This window comes from Amia ocellicauda, chromosome 15, assembly GCF_036373705.1.
Source record: "Amia ocellicauda isolate fAmiCal2 chromosome 15, fAmiCal2.hap1, whole genome shotgun sequence".
Classification (NCBI taxonomy): Eukaryota; Metazoa; Chordata; class Actinopteri; order Amiiformes; family Amiidae; genus Amia; species Amia ocellicauda.
In genome coordinates, this window is record NC_089864.1 from 14,796,862 (window position 1) to 14,813,410 (window position 16,549).

A 16,549-nucleotide genomic window follows, 5' to 3' on the forward strand; every position below is an offset into this window, starting at 1 on the left:
CCTGAGCTTTGATCACAGCACACTGGGGACCTGCATCTCTCTTCTGAAGCTCTCTTCTGGTTAATCATATAGTCAAGCTCTCAATTACATACATTAACCAATCTTTGGCCACTGACTGACACCTATAAAATGTGATGGATTAGGGCTCTCCAGCGCTGCAACTGGAAACAAATGTCTGCATTGGAAACAAATATCTCAGTTATTTATATTAACTGCTCTAAACACAAGTATTATGGAGTGTATGCAAGACAGATTTTCATTAATATTCACAATGCTCAGAACAGGTCATTTTATATTTGATGTCTTGAAATTAGATTTCTACAATTTGGCAGCTGATGCCAGTGTGTACCTTCAAAAACATTTATTTCTTAATAAATATTATGTATTCAATATCTTGCATGGAACAACTGTATGGGGGAGACAGAGTAGTGAATTCAATATATTAATTTTGTTAATTCATTGGCCCCTGGAGGTGTCATTGTTTTCCTGAGGCAAGTCCTCACAAATATATGATCTGAGACTTCTGACGACAGTGATTGGTCAACTCCCTGCCTGTAGTGATGGTTTAAAGTCTGGATAGAAACTGATGAAATATCCTGGATCATCAGGTCAGGTACACAAATCACAGAAGTATCACAGGTAGCTATACATAAGTATATTGTCCCTGAAGTGTGTGTGTATAAGACACACACATATATGTACACACATGTAATACTCAACTGGCTGAGCATGCAATTAGCAATAACGATTTTCTTTAACTGTATTTAATTATGTTGTTGGTGTGTTTTTTATCATTAAAGACAAAAATAGGAAATACCAAAAACATAATTAGCCTGTGATGGAAATAAAGTTTGGAGTTTTAACTTCAAAGTACAGCCTACTGTATACTGAATGTGTCCTAGGACTATGGTCTATATAAATATATATATTTTATATTAGTTTGAAAAAGTCCTGTAAAAGATTTCCCAGTTCCTTGATAAGCAACTTTTATGGACATTCACTATGAAATACCTCTGATTCCCTCAGAAGGTAAGTTAGTACTAAGAACTGTGAAATAATACATTCACTTATAATTAGATTTCATAATATTACACGATTTAGATAGAAATCATATTTAATGCGTTTCCATGTTGTCTAATAGGTGGCGCTGTCGGATATTGTAGAAACTCCAGCTCCACGGTGTTCCCTCTTTACGTCGCCAGTCCTACGTAAAGGTGCACTCCGATGTCATCGAGTTCGTGTTTTGATTTTTACATTTAAAATAAAACATTTATGTTTGAATAACACGCAAGGGAAACTAATCTATTGATTGATTTGCGTGTATTCACATCATATTATTGCATGAAATGACGTGGAAAGAGGCCGATCGATTATCTCTGTGTTCCACTGTCGTGCCTTAGCCGAGCGGGAATACGGAAAATAATTCCGCGTTCACTGTGAACAGTGCTGCAGCCATGGACTGGTGAGAGGGTCATTTTGTACTCTTTAAATTAGATTGTGGGTGTATTGTAAAACTGCTATTTGTGAAGTATATATGATATAACTGTAGTTTAAAGGGATCTGTCTGGTCTGGGCCATGTGGGTGACATGATGCTGGCGGGGAGGCCGCGGGTTAAACCGTAGTGCGGACTGTGTTGCCAGCGGATGAGGGACGTGTGTCAGAATATGTAGCACGTATCGCACCTATTTACATACCTTACTTTATTCCCATCCTGTTGAACTGATCAGGATTAAGGTCCTACATGGTTAATAACGACATAAAGACTTCCCTGCAGTGGTGAAGATACCAGTTCATAGGCGTGTTCGTGCACAATACTTACTGCACCCCTGCACAAATCTGGGGGTTTCGTATCAAATATGACCAGATGAGATGTGAATGAATAACAGTGTGGCTCTAATGATTTGAAATACAGTTGGTTTTAGCAGATGCATATATAATTAGGATACGAAACCGGTAAGTACGAGTCTGAGCAGTACTTCAGTGTTTAAATGTACCAATGTTTCAGGGGCAGCAATGACCTGATGTCACCTGTGGTCCGGGATGCCGAGGTGACCCGAGCTGCGCGCAGGAAGAGCTCCCAGAAGAAGGTGGCCTGTATCCTTTGTGTGCCAGGAAACATGACCCCCACACACCCCAGTGGCTTTAGCCAGACCTGGTCAGATGTAGAGGGACTTTCAGGGGAGTGGATTTGTGTACAAGTCACAATAGTGTTAGACACACTTTTACACAACATGGTGAAGAGCAGGTTTGTCTGTGTATATCAGTGCTGTCGACTCTCCCCCTGGCACACGATGATCCTTGACCGGAGCTGCAGTTCCCTCGCCTCGCAATGACTCCCCTGGCGCTGCCACCACCCCTGCCCGCCCACAGCTGCCCCGCACCCCCGGCTCCCTCTTCAAACAGACCTGTGAGTTGCCCACTCTGCTCCATTTCTCTCTTTCTTTGGCTCAAATATCATCCACTGTCAAATCAATGATTAGAAGGAAATGTTTGCATCTTGCTTACAAACCTATCTGGAAAATGGTCTGTAAGCTGTCCAGTCAGATTAGTAACACTGACAGTTCACCTAGATCCTTCCACCCCACCAAGAATGAGAATTATGGGAGGATTTTCTAAAAACAGTAAAGCAGACACTCGGACACAGTCCATCATCTAACTGAAGCACATGTGTTTTGTGTGTGGGTGTGTAGTCACTCCGAGGAGCGCCCTGAGGAATGCGGATGTGTCGGCTATCCTGGGAACCAGTGTCCGATCACCGCGTTACATCCACACGCCGGGCCACCTCGGCAGCATAGCCACAGTAAGGAAGACTCGTTGTTATGGTTGTATTAATGTAGTGGAGCACTCGTATTTCTGTATATATGTATATGTGTTATTGTAATTAAACGTGTGGGTTCTATTATTATTAGCTACTGTTTTAAAAACGGAGAGATCGATTATTTTGCTTTTGCCACCTTAATCAGAAATAATCTGAGGGTTCGGTTGCAGGATGTGCACAAAGACTAACAAGGCTAACTTACTAGTATACAACATAATATTTATAAAAACAAATGTATCACTCTTTTCATGAAATTGCTGGTCAAATATTTAAAATAAATACAGTAACATCAAAACACTAGGAGATCTCTGTGAAAAAGAGCATCCCCACATAGGCTATATGAGGGCTTGGCGGTATACCTTAAAAAAGGATATAGCCTACCGGTATTCATCTACGGACGGTTTGGACTCTTACTGTGCCTTTATATCGGTATTTTTAAGTTTTCTATGATAAATTGAATAATTTAAATTTGGTCGCATTCCTGTATCTCACAACTTGCTGCTCCGGCTGCTTGTGACTGAGCTGTCTGACATCAGACACATCTGATCAGAGAACGCCGTGTATCTCAGATTTCTGCAGATCTGCGCGGCTCCACCAATGGGAGAGGAATTCTGTGTAACACCACTGTAATTCTGCAGAAATGCGCAAATCTCTGCTACAAGAACGCGACCTGCCTTTCTTCACAAACACTGCAGAAATTGGTTTAATCGCATGATTTAATGTATATATTTTATTGAAAAAAACGGTACATCAGTCTTTTAAGTTACAACTTTGTTGTGCATCATAGATTTACATTTATATCTGTTAAAGTAATTGATGTCATTATTTAATAAAGCATTGACTGCTGAAGTGTCAATCTAGGATTCTGTATGTATGGTGTTAACAATGATGTTCACAGCTTCATTGTGTGATGATAACTTGACGTTGCTAATAAGGGGGCAGCAGTAGTTTTCGTTCAGCTGAACACGTCTCTCTTGATCTCTACATCGCCTCTTTGGTCTCACAGCCACAGCTCACCTCCCACAGCCTCTGCCAGTTAACGAAAATAAAGGCCACGTATATTGCGTGTTTACTTAAACAAACAAACATGAGAAATGCACAATGAATGAAGAAGAGTAGTGTGGGTGAAACTCCCCAGTGAATTTGTCCTGAAGAAAGGTGTGACATTGTTGTTAGTGTGGACATGATTTGGTTTCAAGACAACTGACACAGAACAGCAAAATATAATTCAATGTCAGTTGTGTCCTATTATCTTTGCTTTACAAACGGTATAAAATTGCCATTAAAACCACTATTTTGTTGCCATTCTACGGTCATGAAAAAGTCTAAATATAGTTAGACCTTTTTGTTGTAACAATCAAACAAACCAAAACAACTTCATACCATCACAAATGTGAAAAACATAGTGATACGATATTGTGGCCATATTGCCCAGCCTTAGGCTATATAAGATACACAACTATAATTTGAGAAAAAACTAAATGGGAGGTAAGAAATACCAGACTGAAAGGAAAATATGTATTTAATGTTTATTTAATTTTGAATTAATAGCTTTTGCAAATTTAACACAGTTTTGAATAGCCGTAACCAGCATGAAAACTGGTGCTTCTCTGTCCAACTTCCGATTTGCTGTAGATGATGTCATGTGACTCCTCCTTGCACTCTGATTGGATACTTACCCGGGTGTTTTAATGCGATTTCATGAAAATAGGACTCTGCCATATTGCTTGAAATCACGTGATAAAATTCATGGGATCTTCAATATTCCCCCAGTTGCCCCATTATACTCCAATAAAGAACAGGGGAGTTTGTTAGTCCCACCTTTGTTAGTAGACGTGTGTCTGTGGTGTTTCCCATGGCTCTCTGTTTGGGCGCAGAACCTGGATGAGAGTGACTGGACCTGCACCCTGTACCCGTCGCCTCAGCCAGCTGGCCTCGGGGAGGTGAGCATCGTGGAGGACGTGACCATGAGCGCAATCATGCTGAAGGAGGAAGACCCTGGAGATGCTGGTGAGGGCATGCATACACCAACGCACACTCTCTCCCCGTCAGTCTGCACATTTTCTCTCTCACACACGCACACTATCTCTTCCTGTCACTCTTAGTATGTTATCACGCATGCACACTTTCTCTCTCCGTGTCCCCCCTCACTTGCTCACAGACATTGAAACGTGTCTCTTAACACCTTGTTGCTTGTTTCCCCGGCGGCAAATGCCTGGGTTTTTGTTCCCCCCCTCTCGTAAGATGTAAGCTCTGGAAAGATCCTGTAGTTCTTTGGCTTTTATGGACCACAACTGCAATGAGTCTAGTCTTTTAAGAAAGTAATCCTCTCAAACTGCAGTGAAACAGCTGCTCACCCGCACCCCATGAGAGCTCTGTGCTCTCATTAGTAACAAATTAAGCATTTTAGATCAGAGCTGTGTGGGAGATGTAGATACGTTGGCACTGGGAGGGTTTATCCAGACAGCTGTTTGAATTCATAATGACTGCAATGTGTAGCCCTCAGTTTGGCACCACGATTCTCATTAGCCTCCTGAAAGAGAAGGTGAGAAATTGAAATACATCAAGTGCTGCTGTGCAATTACTCCAGCTTGATCACTAAAAGATATAGCTTGTTTCTCTCCTTCATCTTGAATTTTGTTTAGTGCTCTAATTCCATTTTTCAAGCACGCAAGACGGGCCTCTGTCTCTCTGTGCCAGTTTGCATCTGTATCGCAGCCTCTTCGGTATCTGCCCCCGACTGAGATGTGTGTTGCTCTCTCCTCGTCTTCAGCTTCTCTGAGCCTGTTCTCCGACTTCCTGCACTCCTTCCTGAGACACTCGTCCAGTGCCGTCTTCGACCTGCTGGAGGAGTACGAGACCATCTGTGGAGAGCAGGTACATCTTTTACCCCCTGACGCCATCCCTTTATCCCTTCTGTGTCGTGTCGTGTGTGCCACTGTGTTAGCTTTGATGGTTTCTGGGCTGATTGTAGGTCCGGACGCTGCAGAAGATCATCTTAAGGGCGGCGCCCGGGCAGCAGAAGTTCTCCAAGACAGCCAGCGTGCTGTGGCTGCTGCAGCAGGAGATGGTGACCTGGCGGCTGCTGACGTCGCTGTACAGGTGGGTCTGTGGAAAAGGGCTCTTTTAAAAGCAGCAGTTGGCAAGAGTTCAAGCTTCTGTCTCTTGTCGAAAGTACAGGAATGTGCCAGGTGACTTTGAACTGCCTGATTTTGTAGAATTTGTTTTTTTTCCCCTCCTATGTTATAGATTATAGGCTTGTTATTTTTAGAGGCTGGGCATTATTGTATGATCTCATCGGCAACAAATCTATGCTTCGCACTGGATTTTTTTCTGAAGATATTGATGTTTATAACCACTGCCTACATTATCATGATGTGCTCTCTGTCCTCGCATTGACTGACCATTGCTAATGCTTCCTCTTGTGCCTCTTCTATCAGGGACAGGATCCAGTCAGCTCTTGAAGATGAGCTCATGATAGATGTTGCTGTAAGTTGATCTCCAGTGATTTGCTAGTTCTGAGTCCAAAACCAGTCTTTCAGGTCTCAGCCAGTGCAGGAGAATGACATTGTAATGATTTGTTCTGGTTACAAAAATGATATTACTCAAAAATATTCTACCTGAATTTTTTTTATGTAAATAAAAAAGTCCAGGCACAAGTGTCTGGCGTGGAGGTTTTTTCTCAACAACTGAACCTAATATTTCTTTAAGACCAGGAAGAAGAGAATGGTTAAAACAGTGGTATAGATTCTGTGAAGCTTTATCTAGGGAGAGGGGACCAGCACCATTGTTAGCTGTGACTGCAGGGGTGTGTGTGTCATTGTAGGCTCAGAGCGCCAGCGAGAAGGTGATCATGGAGCACCTGTTCCAGAGGGACGCCGTTGTGCGGCAGAGCCAGGTACGGCATCTGTCATCACGCCGAGGTTGCTCAGAAACGCATTTGCAGTAAACGCACGGCACCTGACTGCTTCTTGAAAATGCTGCTCCTTCTGTTCATGTTTTTGTTTCTTCGGCTGTTTTTAACTTGCTTGTGTCTATTTTTTGGTTCGTTTCCAGCTGGTTGTGGACTGGCTGGAGAGCATTGCCAAAGATGAAATTGGGGACTTTTCTGATAACATAGAGTTCTATGCAAAGTCAGTTTATTGGTAAGCAAATACTTACATAAATTGCAAGTTAAATAAATGATTGTATATGATTAGTAACAATGTTGGTTTAAGGTACTCAGATGGAAGCAAAATGGCAGCCTGAATTATGTGAGCAGCTAGTTTCGGCTGCTGTAATGTATAGCTTCTGGGATCTTCTGGGATCTGCTATTAACAGCGGCACTGAACAGCTGAAGTCCTATTCCTTTATTTGACAGTGGAAATCCTTAAAACGCATGCTTGTTCTCATTTCTAGGGAGAATACCTTACACACTCTGAAACAGAGAAGAACTACTTCCCATGGAGGCTTCAACCGGCCCCTGGTCACTGAGCTGGTAAGAATTGTTGTGGGATTTGTAGGTGTAGGTATAAGCCCTGTGCTGATCGGTCTGCCTGCCAGCATTAGAGAGCCCAGGATGTTTATGAGCCACAGGGTGCTGGATTCCCCCGTGTGTGATATGTGATGTCTGTTGTCTGAAGGACCCTGACGCCCCGATACGACAGAAGAGGCCCCTGGCTGACCTGGACCGCGAGGATGACGTCCGGCTGCTGAAGTATCTGTTCACCCTGGTGCGCGCCGGCATGACGGACGAGGTGAGGCCGCCCCACACACCCCAGCTGGCTGTTCCCAGTGAGCCGTGTTTGTGTTTCATTGTGCACTGGGATCATTTGTACTCTCAGGATTCAGTGTATGAATTCATTAAGGCAAAATAATGAAGCAGAACTAAAACCCTAGTCAACGTGACATTTTAAATCGATTGTCCTTAAAGCCGTTCTGTTCTGTAGGATTAACGGCCACCCTTGGGCCTTCTTCCAAAGTGGCTTGTGATGTTGATGGAGTCTTCCTGTTTAAGCGGCACTCAGCCAGGCAGCTTGTGTGTGTGTGTGTGTGTGTGTGTGCGCGCGCGCGCATACATGTGCGTGACAGTGGCTGTGTTTGTGTCTGTCTGAAGGCACAGCGGCTGTGCAAGCGCTGCGGTCAGGCCTGGAGGGCGGCCACTCTGGAGGGGTGGAAGCTCTACCACGATCCCAACATCAACGGAGGTAGGCAGCTGTCATTTTACAAAGCGGTGAGGCGGCTTTGTCTGAAAAACTCGGGCAGATGCCTGGTTTATGATGGTGTGAATGGCTGACACTGGGTGGCGCCCAATCTTGATCCCTTGCGGGTGTTTTAGCAGGAGCGGAGCTAGAGCCGGTGGAGGGGAACCCGCAGCGCTGCGTGTGGAAGGTGTGCTGCTGGAGGATGGCCGAGGAGGTGAGACACTCACTCACCTGTGCTGTGTTATGATGGATTTTCACATTAAGTTATGTAAAAAAAAAAAAAAAATACACAATACTTCAAGTTTGAACATTTGAAACTCAGATGCGTGTCTTCTGTGTCACAGGAGCAATTCAACAGATATGAGCGAGCGATCTACGCTGCCCTAAGTGGAAATCTTAAACAGGTATTTATCCTTGTCTTACTGTCACTGTCTAGTGCTAGTTTGCCCTGAAGTATTCTTCATTTAATGTACAACTGGGTGCAGGAAATGGATCTGCAGGAAATAGGCAGTTAAAAACAATATTTCCTCATGTTTGCCAATTTCTAGAAAGTCAGATTATACCAATGCATTGTAGTCCGAGAGGCCCCAGTTAGGATTCCTACAAAAGTACTTAATGCCGTATTTGTGGTGGATGGGTTCAGTGGTGGTGGGCAGCAGAGGAGGGCTGTGGGGAGCATGTGTCCTCTGTTGACCTGTCTTCTCGGTGTGCTGCAGCTGTTGCCAGTGTGTGAGACGTGGGAGGACACGGTGTGGGCGTATTTCCGTGTGATGGTGGACACTCTGGTGGAGCAGGAGATCCGGTCCTCGGGCACGACCAGCGAGGAGCTGGAGGAGTTGCCCAGGGAGTACCTGGAGGCCAAGTAAGGAAGAGAGACGCTATCGGCCCAGTCGCTACCAGCTCCATTCTCCTCGCATACTAGAGGTTTTTGTACCAGAAGTAGGATCTCTAAACAGCTGCTTTCTGAAGACAGAAGAAGAGACTAGTTTTTAAAACAGTGGTCTATGATGTCATTCTAGCTGCATATAACCTTAGCGAGTGTCTGGGCAACCTACTAACCATAACAAGTCAAAGCATGGCTGATGGATGAATGTTTCCCTATATTGAATGATATACTGTCCCTGCCTTCAGTCTTTTTACATCACAAAATCAGTATCAAGTCTGTATTCAATGTGCATCAAAATTCACCAGTGAAAAACTCCAAAGTTAAATCTGTTTTATGTATTTTAAGCTGGACTTTGGAGAAAGTGTTTGAGGAGCTCCAAGCCACAGAGTCCAAGGTGAGGGCTGTCGATTTTATCTGCAAATATTACAACAGGAACAGAGTTTTCCCTATTTTGGTCAGCTTTGTTGGTTCCCACACAAACAGTACATGTACTTCTAAGCAGTGCCACCTGTAATAAAGTCAAGAATGACCATCTGCTGGTTTAAAAATGTCATCTAACTCCTCCTCACGACCCTGTGCTACCATCATACATAATGTAATGCAGCAATTTGTGACATGAGTCTGAATGGCGCCGGTTTTGTTCTGTTCTCCAGAGGGTGTTGGAGGAAACGAAAGAGCACTACCACATCATTCAGAAGTTCATCATCCTAGGAGATCTGGATGGTAAGCAGATTATTAATTAATTAATTTATTCATTCATTCAACCTCCCATCCCCCCCGTACATATTTGTTTCTTCTAAATCCGAGAGCATAGGACTTAATGGCAGGATAATTTGGCATTGGGGTCGGTGTCCTTTTAGAAGAGCTTTTTAAGTGAAGTAGAAACCCAAATGACATTTTGGTGCCATGCCAGACACTAACTACTGCATTTCCCTGCCCTTCCCTTCAAGAAAACAAAATCCAGACTCCCAGTGTGAGGAAATTGTGATTTAATTTCTCTCTCAGATTTCTGTTGTGACTCATCTATTTTGCTCTGGTATATCAGGGAAGATAACGCTTAGATAACAAAAAGTGCTTATTAAAATGGCTGAGAAGGTGACTTGATTGGGTAGATGGAGCCCTACACGGGGCTGGTTCTCCTGGGGTATTGAGTGGGGCGTTGAGTGTGTCAGTTGCGGCGTGTTGGGGTCGGGGAGCTGTGCCAGTAGTGAGAGCTGTGTCCTGTGTACAGGGCTGCTGGAGGAGTTCAGCGAGTGGCTTAGTGGAGGGAAGCCGGCCCTGCCCTCTCATCTTCTGCGCTTCATGAGCCACCTGATCCTCTTCTACCGCAGTCTGGGCATGCAGCTCAAGGTAGGCCAAGACACAGCACTGCGGGGCAACACAAACCTCCATGTTGCATGTTTTAATTGTTATTAGCTCCTAACCATCCCACATGCTTGTTTTTCAGGAGGAGGTTGCTGTGGATGTCCTGAAGGCGTATATCCAGGTATGCTGTGTGAATAATATACTGACACCTAAAGGAGCAGATGTTTGTTTTTCCTGTGCGTTTGACTTCCATGTCGGCTGGTAAATGAATTCCAGTGCTGTCGTTTTTTTCTCTCTAGCTGCTAATCAGCGAGAAACACACAGACCTGATCGCCTTCTATGTCAGCCACCTGCCCCAGGATGTGGCGGTCGCCCAGTATGCCCAGTTCCTCGAGTGCGTCACTGAGACGGAGCAGCGCAAGCACTGTTTGGAGCTGGCCAGAGAAGCAGGTGGGCAATGGAGGCTTTTGGGTCAACCAGATTGGCCAGACGACCAACCCCCACCTGCCTAGCTTTTCCTATGTCGCCCTGATTGTAGACTTTCACTAGGAATGAAAGGACAAGTTGTATCTCCTCGTGAAGAGTTTTTTTTTAAACAAAGCATAAGGTTGACATTGACCTTGGTGAAATATCTTTCTCATGACATGCTCCATCGCATGTCCTTGTTTTTATTTTCTTCCCTTTTCCCTTTAAATGCCCGACTGCACTGACACACGGCATATGCCTTGGCATATGCAGACACATTATTAGCATACAGTGAGGGGAAAAAAGTATTTGATCCCCTGCTGATTTTGTACGTTTGCCTACTGACAAAGAAATGATCAGTCTATAATTTTACTGGTAGGTGTATTTTAACAGTGAGAGACAGAATAACAACAAATAAATCCAGAAAAATGCATTTCAAAAAAGTTCTACATTGATTTGCATGTTAATGAGGGAAATAAGTATTTGACCCCTTCGACTTAGCACTTGGTGGCAAAACCCTTGTTGGCAATCACAGAGGTCAGACGTTTCTTGTAGTTGGCCACCAGGTTTGCACACATCTCAGGAGGGATTTTGTCCCACTCCTCTTTGCAGATCCTCTCCAAGTCATTAAGGTTTCAAGGTTGACATTTGGCAACTCGAACCTTCAGCTCCCTCCACAGATTTTCTATGGGATTAAGGTCTGGAGACTGGCTAGGCCACTCCAGGACCTTAATGTGCTTCTTCTTGAGCCACTCCTTTGTTGCCTTGGCTGTGTGTTTTGGGTCATTGTCATGCTGGAATACCATCCACGACCCATTTTCAATGCCCTGGCTGAGGGAAGGAGGTTCTCACCCAAGATTTGACGGTACATGGCCCCGTCCATCGTCCCTTTGATGCGGTGCAGTTGTCCTGTCCCCTTAGCAGAAAAACACCCCCAAAACATAATGTTTCCACCTCCATGTTTGACGGTGGGAATGGTGTTCTTGGGGTCATTCCTCCTCCTCCAAACATGGTGAGTTGAGTTGATGCCAAAGAGCTTGATTTTGGTCTCATCTGACCACAACACTTTCAGCCAGTTCTCCTCTGAATCATTCAGATGTTCATTGGCAAACTTCAGACGGGTCTGTACATGTGCTTTCTTGAGCAGGGGGGCCTTGCGGGCGCTGCAGGATTTCAGTCCTTCACGGCGTAGTGTGTTACCAATTGTTTTCTTGGTGACTATGGTCCCAGCTGCCTTGAGATCATTAACAAGATCCTCCCGTGTAGTTCTGGGCTGATTCCTCACCGTTCTCATGATCATTGAAACTCCACGAGGTGAGATCTTGCATGGAGCCCCAGACCGAGGGAGACTGACAGTTATTTTGTGTTTCTTCCATTTGCGAATAATTGCACCAGCTGTTGTCACCTTCTCACCAAGCTGCTTGGCGATGGTCTTGTAGCCCATTCCAGCCTTGTGTAGGTCTACAATCTTGTCCCTGACATCCTTGGACAGCTCTTTGGTCTTGGCCATGGTGGAGAGTTTGGACTCTGATTGATTGATTGCTTCTGTGGACAGGTGTCTTTTATACAGGTAACGAGCTGAGATTAGGAGCACTCCCTTTAAGAGAGTGCTCCTAATCTCAGCTCGTTACCTGTATAAAAGACACCTGGGAGCCAGAAATCTTGCTGATTGATAGGGGATCAAATACTTGTTTCCCTCATTAACATGCAAATCAATATATAACTTTTTTGAAATGTGTTTTTCTGGATTTTGTTGTTGTTATTCTGTCTCTCACTGTTAAAATACACCTACCATTAAAATTATAGACTGATCATTTCTTTGTCAGTGGGCAAACGTACAAAATCAGCAGGGGATCAAATACTTTTTTCCCTCACTGTATACGCTTCGAGCCAGAGAACTTTTTCTGTAAAGTACTCGGAATGAGGTGTCTTCGAGACGCTGCATCATGTGGGGAGTTAATGCGATGGTGAACAGAAGAAATGCAGTTTAATTTGATTGCTGGCCTGTCCGTGCAGAAAACGATCACCCAGTTAGGTAATTAAACATGGTTGAGGAGCTCTTAGAAGTAAACTGGATTAAATTGACTGGACTCTTGCTGTGGTTCCTCGGGTGATCATGGGTTGCACTGGGTTTGTGCTCATCAGTTGAGATGATGCTCTGGGGTAGGGTATTGTGAGGAATAGAAGGCAGATTCACTTGGGAATACGTGGATATTGTTTTTCAATAGTCCTCAACCTATTTATTGTCCTGGTGAATCAAAGTGCCTACTGTCTATTGCATCACTCTCCTGTAACTGCAATGATTGTGCTGTTTTTTTAATGTATATTTATTTTTATTATAAGTTAATGCTAAAAGTGGAGGCTGACCTTTCCGCTTGCCTGTTGGAAACGATCTGCTCCCTCACTGGAGCTTTGTTTTGCCTTCCAGCGCAATAGATAAAATAAACCAGCGATCCTCGTTTTCACAGACCTGTTCTGTGCCAGAAACGTGGGCGAGTGGCGCAGCTGCAGGTGGCTTCGTAATGCTCTTTCCCTAACTGACAGGGCTGGAGGTGGCAGCGGTGACCAAAACTGTGGTGGAGAACATCCGAGAGAGGGACGCGGAGGATTTCGCTCACCACGACCTCACCCCCGCTCTGGACACGGGCACCTCGGAGGTGAGAGAGGCCAGCACAGACATCAGCTCTCGGAATAACCAAATCAGTATATCAAATCCCACACGTTGTTCTGTCACGGCTTTCATAAAGAGAGCAACAATACAAATAAGGTGAAAAAAGAAAACCCACTAAGCTCTTCTCATGGGGTTATTTGATTTTTCCTCCTTTCGCTGAATCGGATTGAGGATATTTCAACCGACAGCTCCATGTTGGCAGCAGCAGTGCAGTGTCTGAGGCTGGGGTTAGGTGGCTGGGCCTGAGCGACTGTTTCTTTCGTTGTGCTCAGGAGGACCTGCGGAAAATCGATGTGATCGACTGGCTGGTGTTCGACCCATCGCAGAGAGCCGAAGCGCTGAAGCAGAGCAACGCCATCATGAGGAAGTTCTTGGGTGAGTTCTAGGAGCCCTGGGAAGGACGGTACAGGGATTGTGAGTGAAATAGTCTGGTTCTGGTGGACATTGGTCTGCTCACTTTTCCAGTGCTGAGAACATAGACCTGTATAATTAAAATGTGTCCTCTTTAATTCAGGTCTTATTATATTGCTCCTGAATGAATTCTGACTCCCTCTCTGATAGGTTCAAAGAAACATGATGCTGCCAAGGAGGTCTTTGCCAAGATCCCTCTGGACTCCATGAGAGAGATATACCGCCAGTGGGAGGAGCTCGGCCTGGGCACGCCTCTGCCGGCCGAGGATGAGAACGCCATTCGAGAGCACCTCTGTATCCGAGCCTACCTGGTGAGCCGCCGCACGTCCCCGCCAGAAAGCCTGTGGCGTCATCCCGACAGCCCGTGGAGACTGTGTCAACACCCCTGTTGTGTCTGATGCGTTGTTAATATTCCATCTTGGCTGTGGTTGATTCCTCAGGAGGCCCACGAGGCGTTCAACGAGTGGTTCAGACACATGAACTCTCCGCCCCAGAAGCCCACCCTGCCCTCTCAGGCCAAGTTCACAGAGACGGTGGCCCACGAGATGAAGGAGAAGGAGTACGAGGTCAGTGGGGTTGTTTTTGTTGTGTGTGCGCGCTTAGATATGTATACATTTATTCAGAGTGGAAATGCATGTCTAGCCAGATGCACACGGGACTATACGCTATAATTTAAAAGCCACATAAATGGAGTAAGCTAGTACATTACTGAAATGAAAAAATAAAATGAAACAATTCTCTCCTGTGTTCTCCTACTGCTTGTTGCCTTGTGTTTTGCTTGGAGAAAAGCCAGTCTGGAAAAGGAACAGTGTGGACTGTTGAGTCTATATTATTAAACAGTCCTGCATCCCTACAGATGGAGTACAATAACTGGAAGGGCCGCCTGGAAGCCCTGACTGACGAGGTGAAAGAAAAAATCTACAACGTGCTTCTGTTCGTGGATGGGGGCTGGATGGTGGACGTCCGAGAGGTGAGCAAACATACCTGCGTCAGGCTGAGCAGGACGGCTCCTTTCCTGAGCTGCAGAACCCGGACGAGACCTCCCAGAGACTAAACTCTGTGCATCTGTGTGTGTGTGTGTGTGTGTGTGTGTGTGTGTGTGTGTTCCCGTCTGTCCATGTACAGGACGCAGAAGAGGACCCCGAACGCTCCCACCAGATGGCCCTGCTGCGGAGGCTGTGTCTGCCCATGATGTGCTTCCTGCTCAACACAGTCCTGCACAGCACAGGCCAGTACCAGGAGAGCCTGCGGCTGGCCGACATCGTCGCCTCTGAGCAGCACCGGCTCTACCAGGTAAAGCAGCCCGGCAGCACTCCGCTACTGTACCGGCACGGCAGTCATAATGTGAGATCAGAGAAATCTGCAACCAGTCTGTCCCTTCAAGTATCATCATAACTCAGTCAGTGTCAATGGCGCCTATAATCACTCAGTAATGTGGTGTCTGTTTCAGTGATTTTGTTATGTAGGGCTTGCTATGCATGGTGGCACTATAACTTCGGGTTGAATGCACAGCTTTGGGAAGTTCAGGAGCAGCAGGGTGGTCTCTGGGTGGTGGTTGCAGGGCCGTTGTGGATGTTTGTGGCAGGCTGTTCATTGCTTCATCGCTCTGTTCTGCACTGCAGGTCTTTTCCAGAGAGGAGCTCCGGAAGTTTCTACAGAAGCTACGCGAATCTTCCCTGCTGTTGCTCGATCAAGGGCGGGATCCCCTGGGATACGAGATCCAGCCTTGAATGGTTTCTACTGATTTTCTCTTTGTGTTTTATTCTGTTTTGTTAAGTGAAAACCAGCTGTAAATCCATCTTAATTTTGTATTCAATAAAGATTTGAAATAGTTTTTTGACTTTCAACGTAAATGTAGACTCTTTTTACGGCGTACACTAGCACAATCATTTCAGATATTTTATTTTAGGCTTTTTTAACTTTAAGGGCGATTTATATTTTTAAGTGTCGATATTTCTGAATTGGCGAACAGAGATGGACAATGTAAGCAGGAGTTATTAAATTGGACAGGAGACACTGAGGCAAAGCTCAGGCGATTGATTGGTGTGATTCCAACTGATGTACGGAACGCCACTAAAGTTCTAGATTTAATCATAAAAGGGGGTGATTGCTATAAAGGCGGTTTTGAAGCCAGCCTAGTGTTTTGTCACACGGTGATCTGACAGGTCGGGTGTACTGCTGGAACCGGAGTGAGCACATTCTTCACGCAGTACCCATGCAAACATGTCTGCACACATTAACTTCTTCATTACGCTGCATCCACAGACTCACTCCTGGGAACCCTGCTTGTGAAATCCCCCCACTAGGAGAAAATCAGTGTTTCCTCCAGTTGTGCACCTCATGTAATACACGTGTTCTCAGTGAAATTATGAATCTTGTTATTTGTTTGCTTATATGGTTTACTCAAAACCAAGTCACTGTTTTAGTATTTGTAGAGAATACAATGATGCAAAATAGTCTTATTTCTTATACGATTCTCAACTGCCATACTTCTAATGATCTTTTATCCATATATCAGTAGCTGGTTTTTATTCAATATATTGTTATTGGAATTATATTAATCTTAAAAATGATACCTAGGGTAAAGTACTACTGCACAGTACAAAATGCAAACGAAAGCCAAGACTTTCATTTGCCATTACCATTCCCCGCCGCTAGTGGGAGTTAGAGAAGACTGACGTGGCAATGTGTTCGTGTAGCGCAGATTTAGCAGATCTGCGCGGCTCCACCAATGGGATCGGAGGGTCTCTGCAGACCTGCGCAGAACTGCGGAAATTAAGAACGCGACCTCAGCTATACAGGCAAGAGC

At 45.0% G+C, this 16,549-nt stretch overlaps 1 protein-coding gene across 4 annotated transcripts; it reads left to right on the top strand.

Moving 5' to 3' along the window:
* The first annotated feature begins 1,305 nt into the window (after positions 1-1,305).
* Positions 1,306-15,593, top strand: nup107 (nucleoporin 107). 4 transcript variants are annotated; one of them, XM_066723831.1, is made up of 28 exons: positions 1,306-1,462; positions 2,007-2,095; positions 2,316-2,408; positions 2,692-2,801; positions 4,691-4,829; positions 5,593-5,696; positions 5,794-5,921; positions 6,260-6,308; positions 6,646-6,717; positions 6,876-6,964; positions 7,218-7,296; positions 7,442-7,555; positions 7,915-8,005; positions 8,137-8,216; positions 8,347-8,406; positions 8,719-8,864; positions 9,234-9,282; positions 9,542-9,611; positions 10,120-10,238; positions 10,336-10,374; positions 10,493-10,643; positions 13,203-13,315; positions 13,602-13,704; positions 13,891-14,051; positions 14,181-14,306; positions 14,597-14,710; positions 14,866-15,033; positions 15,363-15,593. In XM_066723831.1, the coding sequence occupies exons 1-28, from the start codon at positions 1,455-1,457 to the stop codon at positions 15,468-15,470; spliced, it is 2,772 nt and encodes a 923-aa protein (XP_066579928.1). In that variant the 5' UTR covers positions 1,306-1,454; the 3' UTR covers positions 15,471-15,593. The 4 variants fall into 4 exon arrangements, with proteins under 4 accessions (XP_066579928.1, XP_066579929.1, XP_066579930.1 ...); XM_066723832.1 differs by having other exon boundaries at positions 8,140-8,216; XM_066723833.1 differs by having other exon boundaries at positions 4,697-4,829.
* Positions 15,594-16,549: the final 956 nt, after the last annotated feature.